This window comes from Microplitis mediator, chromosome 10, assembly GCF_029852145.1.
Source record: "Microplitis mediator isolate UGA2020A chromosome 10, iyMicMedi2.1, whole genome shotgun sequence".
Classification (NCBI taxonomy): domain Eukaryota; kingdom Metazoa; phylum Arthropoda; class Insecta; order Hymenoptera; family Braconidae; genus Microplitis; species Microplitis mediator.
This window is the reverse complement of record NC_079978.1, coordinates 38,053-56,880: the sequence shown is the minus strand read 5'-3', so window position 1 is coordinate 56,880 and position 18,828 is coordinate 38,053. Positions and strand designations below refer to the sequence as shown.

The 18,828-nt window shown below is 27.2% G+C and overlaps 2 protein-coding genes across 5 annotated transcripts; one reads left to right on the top strand and one right to left on the bottom strand.

The window, feature by feature from the left end:
- The first annotated feature begins 1,088 nt into the window (after positions 1 to 1,088).
- On the top strand, positions 1,089 to 8,353 carry LOC130676701 (uncharacterized). 3 transcript variants are annotated; one of them, XM_057483137.1, is made up of 12 exons: positions 1,089 to 1,176; positions 2,135 to 2,311; positions 2,394 to 2,501; positions 2,566 to 2,794; positions 2,869 to 3,103; positions 3,169 to 3,510; positions 3,586 to 3,695; positions 3,770 to 3,900; positions 3,976 to 4,313; positions 4,372 to 5,250; positions 5,321 to 5,574; positions 5,643 to 8,353. In XM_057483137.1, exons 1-12 carry the CDS (start codon positions 1,143 to 1,145, stop codon positions 6,022 to 6,024), a joined length of 3,219 nt encoding a protein of 1,072 aa, XP_057339120.1. In that variant the 5' UTR covers positions 1,089 to 1,142; the 3' UTR covers positions 6,025 to 8,353. The 3 variants fall into 3 exon arrangements, with proteins under 3 accessions (XP_057339120.1, XP_057339121.1, XP_057339122.1); XM_057483138.1 differs by lacking the exon at positions 1,089 to 1,176 and adding an exon at positions 1,315 to 1,461; XM_057483139.1 differs by lacking the exon at positions 1,089 to 1,176 and adding an exon at positions 1,325 to 1,472.
- Positions 8,354 to 8,872: 519 nt separating this feature from the next.
- LOC130676700 (probable serine/threonine-protein kinase DDB_G0282963) lies at positions 8,873 to 15,665 on the bottom strand. 2 transcript variants are annotated; one of them, XM_057483136.1, is made up of 3 exons: positions 15,400 to 15,665; positions 9,525 to 14,283; positions 9,256 to 9,433 (listed from the first exon to the last, which is right to left on the bottom strand). In XM_057483136.1, exons 2-3 carry the CDS (start codon positions 14,218 to 14,220, stop codon positions 9,405 to 9,407), a joined length of 4,725 nt encoding a protein of 1,574 aa, XP_057339119.1. In that variant the 5' UTR covers positions 14,221 to 14,283; positions 15,400 to 15,665; the 3' UTR covers positions 9,256 to 9,404. The 2 variants fall into 2 exon arrangements, with proteins under 2 accessions (XP_057339117.1, XP_057339119.1); XM_057483134.1 differs by having other exon boundaries at positions 8,873 to 14,283.
- Positions 15,666 to 18,828: the final 3,163 nt, after the last annotated feature.

Sequence of the window (18,828 nt, the reverse complement as noted above, 5' to 3'; positions counted from 1 at the left end):
CATCATATATTATAATTAACAACAATTGTTTTTGCTTGTTATATTTAATAACAATAGTCTAATAATGACAATTGAATCAATTAAAAAAATATTTTAAACGGGTCGATGACAATAATAAATTGCTGTATTTTGGCAGTAAAATATGCACTCCAAATCGTCATGCCAGCGTCGTTTTACTTACCAGTAAATCCAAAGAACACCGTAACCCGTACGTAACCCCCGCACATGACGAAATAAAAGTTAAGTATTTTCTAGCGATTGGCCTTTGATAGAATAAATATAGAATAATCCATAGTGGATCGATGATAATAACATTGCTAAAAGTAATATTAATAATAACATTATTACACAAAAATTTCAAGTGATTGATGATTATAATTTAAATCATCTTCTTTGAGTTATTCATAATAGTGAAAAGTTTACAGGCAATTATTAATTATCAATGTAAATACATAGCCAGTGTAATTTGCCCACATCTGCTTTTTGCCAATTACAAAAAAAAAAAAAAAATTTCTTTCTAAAGTTTTTATATTTTTTTTCTACCAAAGGGCTTCATAATAAACAAAAAATATTAATATTGTGATCGGTTATTCCCAACAGGGTAAAAGTTACGGGTCACTTTTCATAGATAGTCATCATCATTTATCCTCATATGAATCTTGATTAAAAAAATAAATTTTTCTCAGGACTTTTGGGGGTTTGTCCTGCTAGAGGACATCATAATTAATAAAAAACGTTAATATTGTGTTACGGGCTACTTTCAATACTGCTAATATATATAGACAGTATCATCTTCTTGTATCTGCTCGATGCCGATTACAAAAACAAAAACAAAAAAAAATATTATTCTTTCTAGAGTTATATTATAAATTATAAATGGGATATATTAATAAAAACAAAGAAATAGAGAAAAAGATAAGGGTTTTTAAATAGTTTTGAATAAGAGTAGAGTTACATTAGTCTACTTATGATAAATGTATATACAATGTAAAGGTTGTGAAGATAAAGAGCTTGCGCGAACAGATCAATAAACCGGGCAAAACCCCCGGCACGTGGATAGCTTTTACCCCCATTCCCTTCTATACTTTCTCGAGGCTGCTGATGAGGAGGTCCGAGGTGGTCCAGTGTTCAACTCATACGGGATGCTGGATATGGGTGTTCGATCGCTCATTCAGGGTAGTTTTACATTCTACTATTATCTGTATAGCTGCATATAGCCCTATACGTATACCTATATATATAATATTTTTCCATATCTTATTTAAAGATTTACCAAATAAACAAAATTCCATTTTTTTTTTTTTTTTTTTTTTTTTTTTTATCAATTATCAGTTTAAAAAAAAAATCAATGTGTTAACATAATAAATTTTACAATAACAATTGAGTTTTTCTTCTTTTTTTTTTCTATTCATCAATGATATCATTATATATAATTAACTAACTCATCCTGAAACACACAAGGTAATTTTAACGTAAGTTTAAATCTATCTGCACAAAAAAAATTATTATCTATATTTATTTAAACACGCGGGAATATATATTTAATTAACAGCGAATAAATTTAATATCAATATACACATACATAGTGATGCAGACTACTATATAAATAAATAATAATAGCTTCATCTTATTGGCATATTTTTCTGGCTGTACAACATTCTTATATGCATAAAATTAATATATCCTTGGTTTTGAAAAAATGATATATAGATTTACATAAAATCTTTATAGTAACTAATCAGAATCAATCGTATTATATGTAATTTTTAAAGCAGGGATATATTTATTATAAAATCTACAGAATAATTAAATATTATAAATGACAAAAAAACTCTAGTTTTATCTGAAAAGTTGTATTGGCTATATATATATAACTAATAAGTTTATATTTTCTCAAAATATAATAAACATAATTTGTATTTGGTGATGATGACTGTATAATAATATATAGACGGCTGTAAAGGAAGAAATTATTAAGATAATAGAAAGTATAAAATGTCAGTAGGTTGTGACTTTTTTGTGACCTGACTCTCTTTATCGTTATTACTTAAAATGTCAATCAAATACAAAAATAACTTAAATCAATCTGTAGTTAATAATTCATTTTTTATTATTATGTATTAATTATGAGCAGGATTTGAAATGTACGTCGCAGGAATAGCTGGAGCAGCCGTTTTTTATTCTACTATATTGGGTGTAAATATCTGGGCTGCTAGTAAAAAAAGAAAAAAAATTCAAAGTAAATCGCTAGATGATTTAATATTAGGAAATCGTGATCTTGGATTGCTTTTAGGAATTTCATCGCTTGTTGGTAAATATTTATATTTATATATATTTTGATATAATGACAGTAACAATTATTATTATCTTATATATGTGTCTATATTTTTTAGCAACTTGGACAGGAGGAATTTTTATACATGGTACAGCAGAAGCAATATTTAGCAAAAGTTTAGCCTGGTGTCAGATGCCTCTTGGTTACAGTTTGAGCCTTCTCTTTGGTAAATCATTATAACTTTAGATTTACCGTATATAATATACTATAACTTAATTATTTTACTACAGGTGGAATACTATTTGTTAAACCAATAAGAAATGTTGAATATGTGACAATACTTGATCCTTTTCAACAACAATATGGTCCACGATTTGGTGGTTTACTCTTTCTTCCAACACTTATGGGTGATCTTTTGTGGTGTGCTGCCATAATTAAAGCACTTGCCAATACCATAAGTGTTATTTCTGAAATTGATGGCAACATTTGTATCACTGCAGCATTAATTCTTATTATTATGTAACTTTTTTAAAATTACTATTATTTATTATTATTAAAAAATATATTGATATAATATAATTAAAATTATTTAGATATACGATACTTGGAGGGTTTTATGTAACTTGTGTTGCTGACGCTCTTCAACTAATTTTTGTCATATTCGGATTGGCAATAGCAACTCCTTATGTTATATTTAATCCAGCTGTAGTATCTTTAGAAAGATATTTAATTAAAAATAAGGATTGGCTGGGTGAGGTCACCACAGAAGACCTTGCTGATTGGATCGATCGTTTACTCTTGCTCATCTTTGGAGGTCTATCCTGTCAGGTATTAAATATATTTATATATAAATATATAACAATAAATAATAACATTTTTCGTTTTCTATTTAGAGTTATTTACAGCAAATTAAGAGTATTAAAAATACATCCACTGCAAAAATAGTATCAGTTATTTCAATGATATGCTGTTTAACATTAGCTGTACCGTCTGCATTAATTGGACTTGTAGCAAGAGAAACTGATTGGTCTCTAATTGAAAACTTTAATCAAACTACTTTATCTAGCACTAGCTCTATTTTACCAATTATTTTAAAATATCTTACACCCCAGTGGGTTTCATTTATTAGTCTAGGTACAATTTTAGCTACCATTATGTCATCTGCTAGTTCAAGTATTCTATCAAGTAGTTTCATCTTCTCTAGAAATATTTACAGAATTACTATCAGACCCAAGGTACTAGAATAATAATAATAATATATAAATAAATAGTTAAGATTTATTATTTTATTTTTTATTTATGTATAATAGGCGACTGATAAAGAACTTATATGGATCTTGAGAATAACTGTCATCATTATTGCTGTAATATCTGCAGGGATTGTTTTCAATGTTCGTAGTGCAAGTGTTTACTATCTATCGTAAGTAAAAATGTTTGTATAAATACTAGAGACAGATCTCGACACATAACACGATTTCTTAATCTTTTAACAAGGTACTTATCCTCGGACTTGACCTACGTCGTCTTGTTTCCTCAACTACTTGCAGTAATTTATTGGCCATCACTCATCGATACTTATGGATGTCTTGCAGGATATTTAGTTTCAATAATTATGAGAATAGCAGGTTTGTCTAATTATTTTTTTATATTTAACATTTATTATAAATAATAATAATAATAATAATAAGCATATTATTTAGGAGGGGAGAAAAAATTGGGTCTTTGGCCTCCATTAATATACTATCCATTCTTTGATCAACAAACTCGGGTTCAAAAATTTCCCTTTCGTACTGTAACTGTTATATCTTCGATAATTATACAATTATTTGTAAGTTTTATTACCAAACGTATTTTTGGTAATGGTAAGGGTACTAATAAAGATGGAAATACCAATGAAAGAAAAATATGTTGGCTAAAATATTGTGATTTTCTTGGTGTTTATTATTTATCTGGAAAAAAAGGATCAAAAAAACAATCTTGTGTTGCTCAAAGTAGCTCAGGCGCAGCACTTGTTCTAGATGATTCTGCTATTACTCAAGTAAGTAATATATATTTTTAATAAAATATATTTATTTATTTATTTATTTTTTTATTAGGAAGGTTCACTACATGATGGATGTGATTCTACTGACAGTCAAGAAGAACTAACAGTTGAATCAGTGAATCACTATCATCATCAACAGCAACGACATAAATCCATAATAAACTATGAGGATTCATCATCATCCCGACAAAATGTTTCCAAAGAATCAAATAATATAATAGACTTGAGTAATTTTAAAACCGATCATACTCTTCGCCGTGGTATGAGTGTTCATAATACTCCTGTTACTCGAATAGATCACAATCCTTTTCCAAAGAATGTAACACAAACACCCGGACGTATTAGTAATATTCATAATAATAATAATTGCCGTAAGGTAATCTCGATTCACCAATTACAGTCCAACAACAACAATAATAATAATCATAATATAAATTCTGGACAAATTTTGGCTGTAAGAAATTTAATACCTAGCACTTGTTATCTAACCAACAGTGAACCACATAACAATAATAACACTACTCAAAGAATTATTAATAATAATAATAATAATAATAATAATAATAGTAAAGCTACACCAGCGGCAGTAGCTGATATGACATCATCGTTTTGTAGTACTCCAAGTAACGGAAAAATTTCACAACATTTACTTAATTCTACTGTGATATATGGAAAATTAGAAAGCATTGAAATTAAAAAAGATATTGAAAATAAATTCAATGGTGTTATAGTCGGAGATCGTACTTCTTTAGATCTAAACCTAAATTTAAATTTAAATAATAATTTTAAGGAATCAGCTGCAGCCATAATCCCATTATCATCCTCATCATCATCATCATCATCATCATCTACTGGGATTGTTAAGAAAAATGTTGTTGGTGTGAAGCTCGTTGGTATGGATGGATCAGTTGGTCTTCGGCGTCCTTCTCAAGTATATAATTACTATAATAATTAATTATTTTTTTTATCATGTTTATTTAATGTTATAATATATATAACAGAGCACATTTTCTCCAACACCATCTGTCGAATTAGTACACATTATAGACAATAATAAAAACCACAATGGACAAGAAGAAGAAAAGGAAGGAGGAGAAGAAGAAGATAGAGGTGTTAGTGGTATTGGCGGACCAATATCATTATCGCCTATTCCATCTTCTTTAGGTGTAGAAGCCTGTAAAATTCATGGTACTGCTGTTGGTGGTTCAGGTAATGAGCACTGTAGAATTAAACGAGGAATTGTGAGACATCATAGGTACGATTAATTTTTTTAACTTATTTTTTGTTTATTATTAAATTGATTTATTATTATTATTATTATAGCTTTAATGAAACTGGTGATCGAGCACTGACTACTCTTGCAAGGCAACCAGCATATCCATCGATGCCGTTGCGAACAGATGATTGTCGAATGACTGTATTAATGACGACGAAAAAAGATGGTAAGGGAAAATCTAATAGTAACCACATAGTTAGATATTCTTCCGTAGCTGATGACAAGGATCATACTAATCGTTCTGGTGTTACTGGAAGACGTGGACTTGTTATAAGTCCTACTTATGGTATTTATAAAAAAGAAATAACTGCTGATTTAAACTATTCAACAATAGCTACTGTTACTTATACAAATAGCTACGATGATAATGATAATAATGAGGATGATTGTCACGACGAAGATGACAATGAAGCAATTAGTAGATTCTAGTCTAACTATAAGTCATGATAATAATAGTAATAACAATAATAATAATTTATTTTAATTATTTAATTTTTATATCATATTATTATTATTATTATTATTATTATTATTATTATTATTATTATTATTATTATTATTATTATTATTATAGTAGTATTATAAGCTTTCACGATATATATTTATATATATATATACATTAATTCGGTTTTATATAAAAAAAAAAAACGTAAAATTTAAACGAGTCTGTACAAAGTAATACTTGCTCAATGCTACAGATAATAAATATACAATCTAAATGACGTTGATCTTCAGTCATTTCTACTTTATATTTCTTTTTTACGATTGTGATATTTTTGGCTATACAATTATCAAATGAAACAAAACATATACAACAAACTATTAATGATGAAAATAATGTTTTATTATTGTTTAAATAAATTATGTCTTTTTTTTTCTTGACATTACAAGCTTTTTTGTGATTATTGTTCATATACATATATAGATAATTACTTTTAAAATCTCTCGATAGTTGTATATATTTAATATATTTCAATAATCGACGCAATATACAGCATTTATATATACCTATATATAATAATAATGAATAAATCAATATAAATATCATAATATTATCAATTATTATTATTAATAATATGTGTACTAACAACTCAAGTGCAATCAGAGTGTGTATAATCAACAAGTTACGGTATTTTGATAAAGTAAATACATACACACACACATGGTTGTAACGGCGGGAACACATTATCATTTATTTTTAAATATTCAAAGCAACTGATATATCTCGGGGGTATAGTGAGATTAAATAATATATATAATGATAAGAACATATATAATTATTCAATAATAAAAAATCTGCTGAGACCAAACAATTATTATTCTAACAAAATAAAAGAAAAAAAAAAAATTGTATGCTATTTCTTACCATACTACTTGATTAAATAATAATGTATTATTTATATGTTTATAATTAATGATAAAATTTAATTTAAAAAAATTAAGACATCTGTGACCTGCGCCAGTATTATTATTAGAGTATAAGTAAGTTGTATATTAATATATTATACTATATATACGCTAAAACAATCGAAAATGACTATTAATAATTTAATAATACTCATAATTTATTATTTAATAATAATTCTATCATACTAAAGATAAACATGTGCAATCAAAAATGATAATTATATAATTACAAAAAAAAAAAAAAAACAAAATCAGAACACGAATCAGAAATCAAAAGACGATTAATATTCTAAAACAATATTGAATTTATGTAAAATTAATTTGTACAGGAATAACATAATAGGGCATTATATAAAGTAATTCGCTTAATAATATACATGCTGAAAAAAATTTTATTTAAAGCATTATAAATTATACAATTTATTTAAGTATAAAATTTATACAAAAAACATTTGTATTTTTACGTATTCAACTCAAAAATTTTGTAACTATAGAGAATTACAATTATTCATCATTGTTTTATATAAAAAAAACTTGAGAACATATAAGTTTTGTAATTATATATGTATAGTTATTTAAAAATTTTAAATGTACTTTGTATTACATAAAAAAAAATTATGCCCAACAAAACTGTACGATATCGATAAATGAACATTTCTTTTTTTAAACATTAATCGATTAAAAAAAAATAATCATTTCCATTAATTACTGATCCGTTTATATAATGCGAATGATAAAAATTATTTATTTAAAAACGGTGGTTAAGATGGTTAACTCGAATTATAGACAAATTTTTGAGTAATTTAATTTTTAAAAATATCTAAGTATCAAAAAATGATATAAATTCAGTGAACGCGAAAGAAAGAAATTTATCAAAAAATAATACGTATGTTTATTTGTACATTAACTATGGATTATTTAATTAAAATGACTTTAGTGATAGCATTTACTCATTTAATGATTCATTATTAGCAAAATTATGATATAAATAATTTTGTATTTTGTGAATTGCGTGTGCCAACAAAAATATTTATAAATAAAATTCACAACAACTGTTGCTCAAACAACAACAACAACAACAACTTATCAGCAGTCGTTTATAATTACGGGATGAAATTACCACGTCCGAATCATTAAATTAACTTTGCAGTTGATGTTACTAGTATATGATGATGATAAGCTTAGAAATAAAATAAACAAAAACATTTAGCAATTTACACGATAACAATAAAAATCTGTAATTATCGTGTGAGCATTGTAAATTTATGCAAATCAAAATTACATAATTGATTGATAAGTTTTAATTACATTTTACTTATGTATAATTATTATTTAAATAAATAAAATTACTACATAAACTTATTAATACTTGATATTAAAAAAATTTATTTCAATTTTTTTTACCAATAAAAAATATATAGCTTACAAATTTAATAATTTAATAGAGTTATCTATTTTCTAAACTATCGATCATTATTAATTTATTTAAATTTAAATTATATTACTACTAGATGTACATATAATACAACAACAACAACAACAACAATAATAATAATAATAATAATAATAATAATCATATAAGTAAAGGCCATATTGGTGATTATTACTAGTAAAAAACATAATTATATTTATCGTTATAAGCTGCAGCAGCTAAATTAATCAGTAGTTTATTATTCATTATAGATTGAATATCACTAAATACTCTATACAATTCAATATTATTAATAATATTCTTATCATTAAATTTATATATAACTAATAGACTCTTTAACTTTTTATTCCAAGTAATTAAATAATACTATTTTATAAATATTTAAGATAAATATTGTTCTTATATTATGATTAAATATATATGTAATTATATATATAGAAGACGATAGAATCGCTAACGTTATTTTTTTTATTTTTTTGGAAAAGTTAATTACAGAATATACCTATAAAATGTACTAATACATACACTGCTTATACACAATGTATATTGAGGTATTAGATGTATTTTTTTTAAATATTTGTTTACGATTTTTGATCTTGACATTATTATTATTATTATTATTATTAAGCTTATTTTGATACACTATTTTGCGTACACGGGTGTTTTATAAAATCATCGTACAATTGAAATCGTTTTTGACAAAATGGACAAATATGAATATGATAAATATCTTTGTGTTGTTTTAACATTTCTGGGCCATGAAAACCCTGGAAAAATGGACACTGTAAACAAAGAAATGTTTCATTATCGGATAATAAACAAGCATAGTGAATTAGTTTAATATGTTGATTCAATTGATCAAATGAAGTTGATTGGAAGCTCATACAAATAGGACATATATGGGAATTTGTTGTAGTTGTTATTGTTGTTGTTGTTATTGTTGTTGTTGTTGGCGTTGCTGTTGTAGTAGTTACCAATTGTGAGTTATAACTGTAAAGCCTATTATCAATAAAATTATTATTATTAATATTAGTAATATTATTATTATTATTATTATTATTATTATTATTGATGGCGATATTGGTAATACCATTTGTAACAATTGGTGAGGAAAATGATAGTGAACCAGGAGTGGCTGTAGCAGCAACAGCAGCAGCATTAACAGAAGTAACGTCATGCCGTAAAACATGTTGAATTATTTCATTTTTCTCAAATGTATCAAACTTGCAAAATTTACAGCTAAAAAGTTTATGTTTTATTTCACTTCGTACTTCCGACGACGATGAAGATGGCGATGATGATGATGATGATGATGATGATGATAATGGCAATGATGACATAGATGGTGTTTGATTTGCTGTTGTCAATGGCAATGAACAAGTTTGAGATAGTAATGATGATTTCAAGATGCTTCTTTTTAATGAATTTATTATATTAGTATTAGTATTAGTATTAGTATTAGTATTAGTATTGTTAGTGCTAGTGCTAATGCTAGTGCTAGTGCTGTTAATATTATCAACACCAATACCGGTAACAATAGATTGATCACGTTTATTATTTATATTGTTCCATGATGTGCTTGATGTAGATGTAGATGTTAATAATGAAGATGCTGATGATAATAATAAATTATCATTTATTACTCGAGTATAATTTAAATTATTATTATTATTTATTTTACTACAATGGACACTTGATACATGTTCTGCAAGATCCTCTTGTTTTTTACACTGATAAATAATACATAATGGACATGTTAATAATGACTGCTGATTATGTGCCGTCAATGGAATATTATTATGCTCTTGTAATATAAACTGTTGATTAATTTCAGTGGGAATATTTAATGATTGATTTATATTTCCTCTATGGATTGAATCACCAGAATATGGAGAAGTTGAATTATTATTAAATTCTGAACTAGTCCTTGATAGGACGGAAGGAAATTTAACTAATGGCTGTAGTGGTGAGGGTAATACTAAAGCAGCTCTCATTGTTGGAATACGTTCTTTTAAATTTATTTTTAACGTTGTTTTATGTCCAATCAAATGTTCATTCAATGAAGTTGCATTATCAAATGCTGCTTTACAATGTTGACAAGCAAAATTTTTTACAGCTTGTAATTCGGAAAAATTTTTTACACGCAAAAATCCTCGTTGTTTAAGTGAATTATCATTTTTTTCTTGATCCAAAGTAATAATATCATGTGTATTATTTATATTATTTTCAACAGTATTGTATTTATTTAAATTATTTGATGTTATATTTTTTGTTGTTACAGTTGATATGCTTTCTATAATAATTTCATCATCATTATCATCATTATTACCTTGAGTATTAACATTATTATTGGTAACATCAACATTACTATTATCCTCTACAGTTGTACCTATTCCAACTAGTTTTTTTAATTTTTTTACATCAGTAATTTCATTGGATAATTTACTACTATTATTTATTTTTTTATCATCATTATTATCATCGTCATTATCCGTAATATCAATTAATTCTGCTGATAATTTAGCTTGTGATGATTTATTATCAGCTATTAATTTAATTTTTTTATCATAAAAAGTAGATGGCCCTTTTGAGATATTGTTATTAGTTGAAATAGTCTGTAAATTATTAACTATTGTATTATTATTAGCAGTAATTTTGATTATTGAAGTATTTGTAGGCGTAGGAATAAGTCGAAGATTTCCTGATTTGTCAACAACTAAAGATACAGCAATTGATGAATTATTATTATTATTTGTAATACTATTGATTGATCGTCCATCAGATGTTATACTTTGTTCGATATTATTTGGCATTATTGTTCTATCATTGGTTGGACATTTTATAAAAGATATAGGCGAAGATTGTATTAAATTTTTTTCAAATAAATTAAATGATGAATTACTTACAACAGTCATAGGAGTAGACATAATAGTATTATTGAATTTTCCTACGACTGAAATTGTTGTTGTCGGTATTATTACTGTTGTTGGTGTTGCTGTTGTTGTTGTTGTTTTTGCTAATAAAATTCCATTTAATTTTATGGAACTCGAATTAGTATCATTAGATTTACAAACTTTGCATGTATATGCTGGCTGACGATTAATATGAATTCGACAATCGGGTTTTTTAATAAAACTATTATCAACACGAGGTTGATAACAAGATAATAGCATGTGTGCTCCATATATATCAAAATTTGAATATTGTAAATTACAAATAGTACAAATTATTTTAATAATTCCATGCCCCGTCCAGTGTTTTATCAAATCATATATATTTATATGAATTGATTGGCATATATTACAAGTTAATACTGGAGTAGAAGATGGATTTAATGATGTTTTATTTATTTTATCTATTTTCTTTATACACAAATGTCCAGGATACTCATTGTCTTGATTTAAATGTATTAAACAGTGTTTTTCAAATTCTAACCAATTTGATAATTTACAATTGCAAAAATCACAAATCCAATTATTAATCATACTTAATAGCTTTGAAAATTCGTTATTAACAATTGTTAAAATTTTATATTTTTGATTAGTAGATACTGGATGATTTATATTATCTGGAGTTTGTTGCAAACAAATATTTGATTTTTCAACATTTTTTTTACTATTTTCTTTTTCTTGAATAGTAATTTTATTATAATTATTTGTTGTTGTTGATGTTGATGTTGTTGTTGTTGATGTTGATGTTGTTGTTGTTGTCGTTGTTGTTGTTGTTGTTGTAATTGTTGTTATTGATGGTAGTTTATTACATTCATTTTTAATATGATTATCTAAAATACTTTCGGAAATGAATTGTGTTTTACAAATATGACATACAAATTCAGCTATAAAAATATATTTATCATTTGGTGTTGCATCAACAGGTAACTGTCCTTGCTTTTGTATATATAATTTTTGAAATGAATATAAACTAGCAGTAAACATTGGATCTCGCACATGATTATACCAATGATTTGAAAATATCGTTCCTACACTGGAAAATACAACTTTGCAGATATTACAAACAACAGTAATAGATGTATTGCTATTAATACTGGCATGTTTTTGGATATGTTGATGGATATTTGACAATTCATCAATAACTATATGACACTTTAAGCAAAATAATTTAACTAGTCTATGACTTCGTCGTCCATCGCTGTCCTTATTACACTTTGGGCTAGATCTATAGTGGGTTTCAAAACAATCACGTCGACGATAAAATATACGGCATATTTCACAAAATAATACCATTTCTATTTGAACACTAAAATCATTATTTTTATAACTATTGTGACAAGGACAGATAGTAATTGGTACTGCTGCTGTTGATAATGATGATGACGATAACGACGATGATGATGCAGATGATATAATATTATTATCAATAGATGAAAATGGTAATTGCACATTATCACCAACTTGTTCATCTATTCTATTATCAGTTGATTTTATTGCTACACTATTATTATTATTATTATTATTATTATTATTATTATTATTATTATTATTATTGTTACTACTTATATTATTTTGTTCATCAGATAATTCTTGGATTTGTTGTTGTTGTTGTTGTTGATCTTTTTTTGTTTGAGCTGCTTCAAATCGCTCTTGAAGCTCACGTGATGTATGTGTATAAATGTGTTTAGCTAATTCTACTTTACTGTCAAACACTGTTAAACAAACATTACATTCTAAAGTTGTAGACTTTGGTTCAAGTTTACGCCTTATTTTTTGAGGTTTTTTTGATAATACATTTTTTAGAGGTTTAATTGTTGTTTTTTTTAAAGCAATAGTTTTCGATGTAGATGTAGATGTAAATGTAGATTCAGATGCAGATGCAGATGCAGATGCAAATTGCAATTGAGATTTATCTTCAAAAGTGCTACTAGTAGTATTAGTAGTAGTAGTCGTCAAAATTGAAGCATCATTTTTAGTATTAGTAGTATCAATATTGGCAGTAATAGCAGCAGTTTTTAATTGCCATTGTCGTACATGTGGATCATCTATTTCTTCTAATCGTGGTGAAATTATTCTTACTTCTTTTATTAAATGAGATACATTATTTAAAGTTGTAATATTATTTTTTTCACTGTTGTCATTGATGATGCAAGATTTTTTTAAATTTAAATGACAATTGTCAGTATCATTAACTTTCAATTGACTATTTACTGTTTCTTGTATATTTTTTTTTCTTTTTTTATTTACATCGTAAATTGAATGAGATATTGACTGTGAATGAGACTCTTGCTTTCTTTTATATTTCCATGCTTGAATATTATCATCATTTATTGATGATACGTTATCAGTGTCAAAAGCTGAATTTGTATTGTCGGTTTTATTAGTAGTAACAGTGTAAGGTGTATTATCGTTTTTTAATAATGTATCATTAATTTTTAATTTTGTTTGTTGTTTACCATTATTATTACTATTACTACCAGCATTATCATGATCATCATGATCATCATTATAATTATTAATATCAGAACTTGAATCATCCAACATATGGGATAATAAAGATGAATCAAATACTGCACCGGTAGAATTATTTGAAATTAATTTTCTCTTTGGTCTCAATAGCCTACAATAATCATTCGTTGATGTTTCTGATGAGCTCAGTCTTTTACGACGACGAGGATAGTGCCGTTCCAATTTTTGTACTGTTGTTCTCTTTCTCCATTTATTGATCTCAGAATTTGATAATCTTGTTAATATTACAGAACAAGCTCTACATAAGGCCTGTCTTTTTGATATAAACTCCTCTTGACGATTCATTTTTATTAGCTTGTTTACCATATTACTATTTTTTTTTTTTTTTGTTTTAACTTTTTTATTATTATGTATGAATCAATATTGTTTCTGGAAAAATAAAAAAAAAACTAATAATAATAAAATTTAATATTTTTGTTTATATGCAGAAGCAAAAATAGTGTTTAATATAAATAAATTCAATTTAATAAAATTAGCAATTATTCTGTTAATTGTTTAAAATTTCACAAGTTATTGATTTGAGTTTATAAATTTAAAAAAAATAAGGTAAAAGCCCCTATATCCGCTCAGTACCATTAGTCGTTCACTTTAACTGTTTAATGCGTTTTTTATAATTTTTATAATAAAAAAATTATTATCAATAAATAATTATTTGTGAATCTGATGTATCAAATTATGTTATAATAGACTATGAATTTAAATTAAGTGAGTGTTTTAAAAATCGCGTAGAGTCGGGAATTTTTTACCATAACATTCATTCGTTGGATTAAATTTAGGTTAAGTCAAATTTTTTAAGAATTGTTATAACTATATCTTATCAAATATATTTAAAAAATTTTTGAAATTTTATGTTATGAATAAATAAAGTAATGTTATGTATAAATTATTTGTCCAAATCAATAAACTTATCATAGTTTAATTGATATTGTCTTTGAGCGACTATAGGGCCATGTGTTGATCGAGTAATGGTACATGACAACTTTTAGGTAGCGATTATAGGTACACTCAAGGACCTTATTTAAAAAATTTATAATAATTAATTATCAACATTACTCTTTAAACTAAAATTTTATTCTAATACTTAAAATTAAAAAAAAAAAATATGACTTTTCATTTTATTTATTAATTTAATCTCACTCCAATGAAAAGTGAGCGGGTATAGAGGCTTCTACCTTAGTATCAACAATAAATTATTTACATTCAGTTTGTTTTTGTCTTTTCTTTTCTATTAACAAAAATAACAGATTACAATATATATATAAACATGCATGTGTGTCAATAAGTAATTTCGCAATAATAATAATTATTATTATTATTATGATTAATAAAATGAAGTATGAGGGTGACTTAAATATTATAATTTGCTATTAATGTTTATGTTAATATATTTGTCTTTTAATTATAAAACAATTTATCTATATAAATGAATGACAGTATATATTATTAGTATTCAGTATAACTACAAAGATTTAATTGTATACATACTTGGTTTCATGTTTCCACTGTGTTGTACTGTGTTACTGCCTATGAAAATATATTATTATTTTACCAATTTTTATAACTCTTATAAAAAGATTTTTTAAATTATAGCTCCATATGTATAATTATAATAATAATATATCACGATAAATATGTATTATATTTATTATAAATTTAATTATACAGTAACGATAACGTGTAACACACAAAGAGGTTAGGAGTCATAAGCACAAAGTTAAACACACAAACACAATAATAAAATTATTAAAGATTGTACAGTCCACTCAGTCTACTTAGTCTACTGTAATCGTTGTTAGTTGCTGTTAGTCGCTGTTAGTCGCTGCAGTCTGGTTCTGGTACATGCGCACAATGATACAATGTCTAGGTACAATATCGGTCATTAATTCTTGCGCGGTAGCATAGCATCGGGAAAAAAAAAACATCTCAAAAAGAAAACATGTATCACATTTTTATACAAATAAAAACTATAAAAAAAAAAAATTGTAAAAAAAAAATACAATATTTAAAAATATATCTATATTAATTAAATGCAAAATTATAAATATGTATTGTAAAATAAGTGAATAAAAAAAAGTCCCTATAAGAAAAATCTCTAGATTTAAAAATCACTAAAAAAAAATTACAATAAAAAAAAAAATTCCTACAAAGAAACATGTTATGTCCTGGGAGGTTACTAGGATCGGAGCTGACGCCACCTCCTGGACAATGGGCAGTTCGTTGTCACGCGGGACCAATTTTGAATTTGAAAACAATGATAAATTTATTGTTGACTATGATGATGATTATTATTATTATTATTTAATGAAATTATGAAGTTATGAATAAGGATAGATATAATTGAAGAAATAACTTTTATCTGAAGACTGATTTTTATTATAAGGTGTAGATAAGATTCGATCAGTAATAACAGTTGTGCTTGTCAATAGTTCTCGGAGAGAAGTGAAGTTACATCAGACGGCAGAGAGATCTCTGACTCTCCACTCTTCGCCTTCTCCCACCATTCTCATACTCACACACATACTTATGCAATATATGTACTTATACATATCAACGTTCTTTACTAGTTATATACTTATACATTTATACTTCCTACTAATACACGTACGAGATATGAGTTTACACATCTACGTTCTTTATTTATCCGTTCTATGATTTTACTTATTACTTATATTATTTATATTCCATTTTCCTGTACTTAAATACAATCTTTTAGTTAATTATTCTATATTTAATTATTTAATACGATTGACATTATTATTTATCATGAAACACCATTATAATTATTCTAATGCTATATTTCTATATTTCTATTAATTTATTTATTATACGAGTCACTCTTTACTTAATATGTACAATCGACGACATTAATTTGTCCCGGATTGTGTTGCCCTCGGCTTGATGAACTTTTCTATTTTAGGACATCTCTTTCGAAACATCTCTAATAAAAATATTTAAATGAAAGATACTTCTAATAAAAAAGTAATCGTTTTTCAGACAAATGCATTCTAAATTTAATGTCTAGAGGATAATCTCTTTAATAAAACAAGACCCAATTTAAATTTCTGTTAAATGAATGATATGTCAAATTAAACAAATATATAACAAAAATGTCGAAAAATAAAATCTCAATTATGCCTAATTTCGTATTATACTTGAGTCCATAAAAGATTTTTAGATCAAATAAAAATTCTGCTTTGGAACATCTCTACCGTAAAAAAATTATATCACAAAAAAAACTGTATCCATACGTTCTTAAGTCGCTCAACGAGAGGCGCTGCTTTTCAGTTCCGAAAAGTAAATTCATTTAAAAAAATTCAAATACGTTCCATCGCGTTCAAATTGAATCTGAATCATTTAAATAGCTTTTTTTTTTATTAATTGCGATTAAAATTGTGATATATCCCTTGTAGGAAAAAAAATATTGACAACGGGGCCGGTCTTGGCACAATACTGGGCTACCGAGGCTCGGCTTCCCTAGGTTGGTCCAAGATCCGACCAACGTTCAAGTGACGAGCCTTGGTTTTCCAGTCTTGGGCCAAGATTCAGCCAATACTCAAGTGGCAAGCCTCGGTTTGCCAGTCTTGGGCCAAGATTCAGCCAGTACTCAAGTGAAAAGTCTTGGTTTGCCAGTCTTGGAACAAGGTCCAGCCAATACTCAAGGGACAAGCCTTGGTTTGCCAGTCTTGGGCCAAGAATCAGCCAATACTCAAGTGACAAGCCTTGGTTTGCCAGTCTTGGAACAAGGTCCAGCTATTACTCAAGTGACAAGCCTTGGTTTGTCAGTCCTGGGCCAAGATTCAGCCACTTATGTAACAAGCAAGTCTTAGCACAACACTGTCACTCAAGCTTGGCTCGGTGTTATCATTTTGATGCTTAGACAGACTTGGGCCAAGCTTGGATTGCAAGCTTACCCCAGAGTTAATAAGTCTTGCGTCAAGCCTTGGCTAAGCTTTTGGCCTGTTGTTACTTCCTATAAGGAAAAAATATTGCCCACCTCAATTCCGAAAACCAAGGCTTGTTACGTAAGTAGTGGCTGAATCTTGGTCCAAGACTGACAAACCAAGGCTTGTCACTTGAGTAATGGCTGAACCTTGTCCCAAGACTGGCAAACCAAGGCTTGTCAATTAAATGTCTGTTGAATCTTGGCCCAACAAACCAAGGCTTGTCACTTGAGTAATAGCTGGACCTTGTTCCAAGTCTGGCAAACCAAGGCTTTTCACTTGAGCATTGGCTGAATCTTGGCCCAAGACTTGCAAACCAAGGCCTGTCAATTGAGTATTGTCTGAATCTTGGCCCAAGACTGGAAAACCAAGGCTTGTCAATTAAATGTCTGTCGAATCTTGGCCCAACAAACCAAGGCTTTTCACTTGAGTAATAGCTGGACCTTGTTCCAAGACTGGCAAACCAAGACTTTTCACTTGAGTACTGGCTGAATCTTGGCCCAAGACTGGCAAACCGAGGCTTGCCACTTGAGTATTGGCTGAATCTTGGCCCAAGACTGGAAAACCAAGGCTCGTCACTTGAACGTTGGTCGGATCTCGGACCAACCTAGGTAGGCCGAGCCTCGGTAGCCCAGTATTGTGCCAAGACCGGCCCCGTTGTCAATATTTTTTTTCCTACAAGGGAAATATCACAATTTTAATCGCAATTAATAAAAAAAAAACTATTTAAATGATTCAGATTCAATTTAATCGCGATGGAACGTATTTGAATTTTTTTAAATGAATTTACTTTTCGGAACTGAAAAGCAGCGCCTCCCGGTGAGTGACTTAAGAACGTATGGATACAGTTTTTTTTGTGATATAATTTTTTTACGATAGAGATGTTCCAAAGCAGAATTTTTATTTGATCGAAAAATTTTTTATGGACTCAAGTATAATACGAAATTAGGCATGGTTGAGATTTTATTTTTCG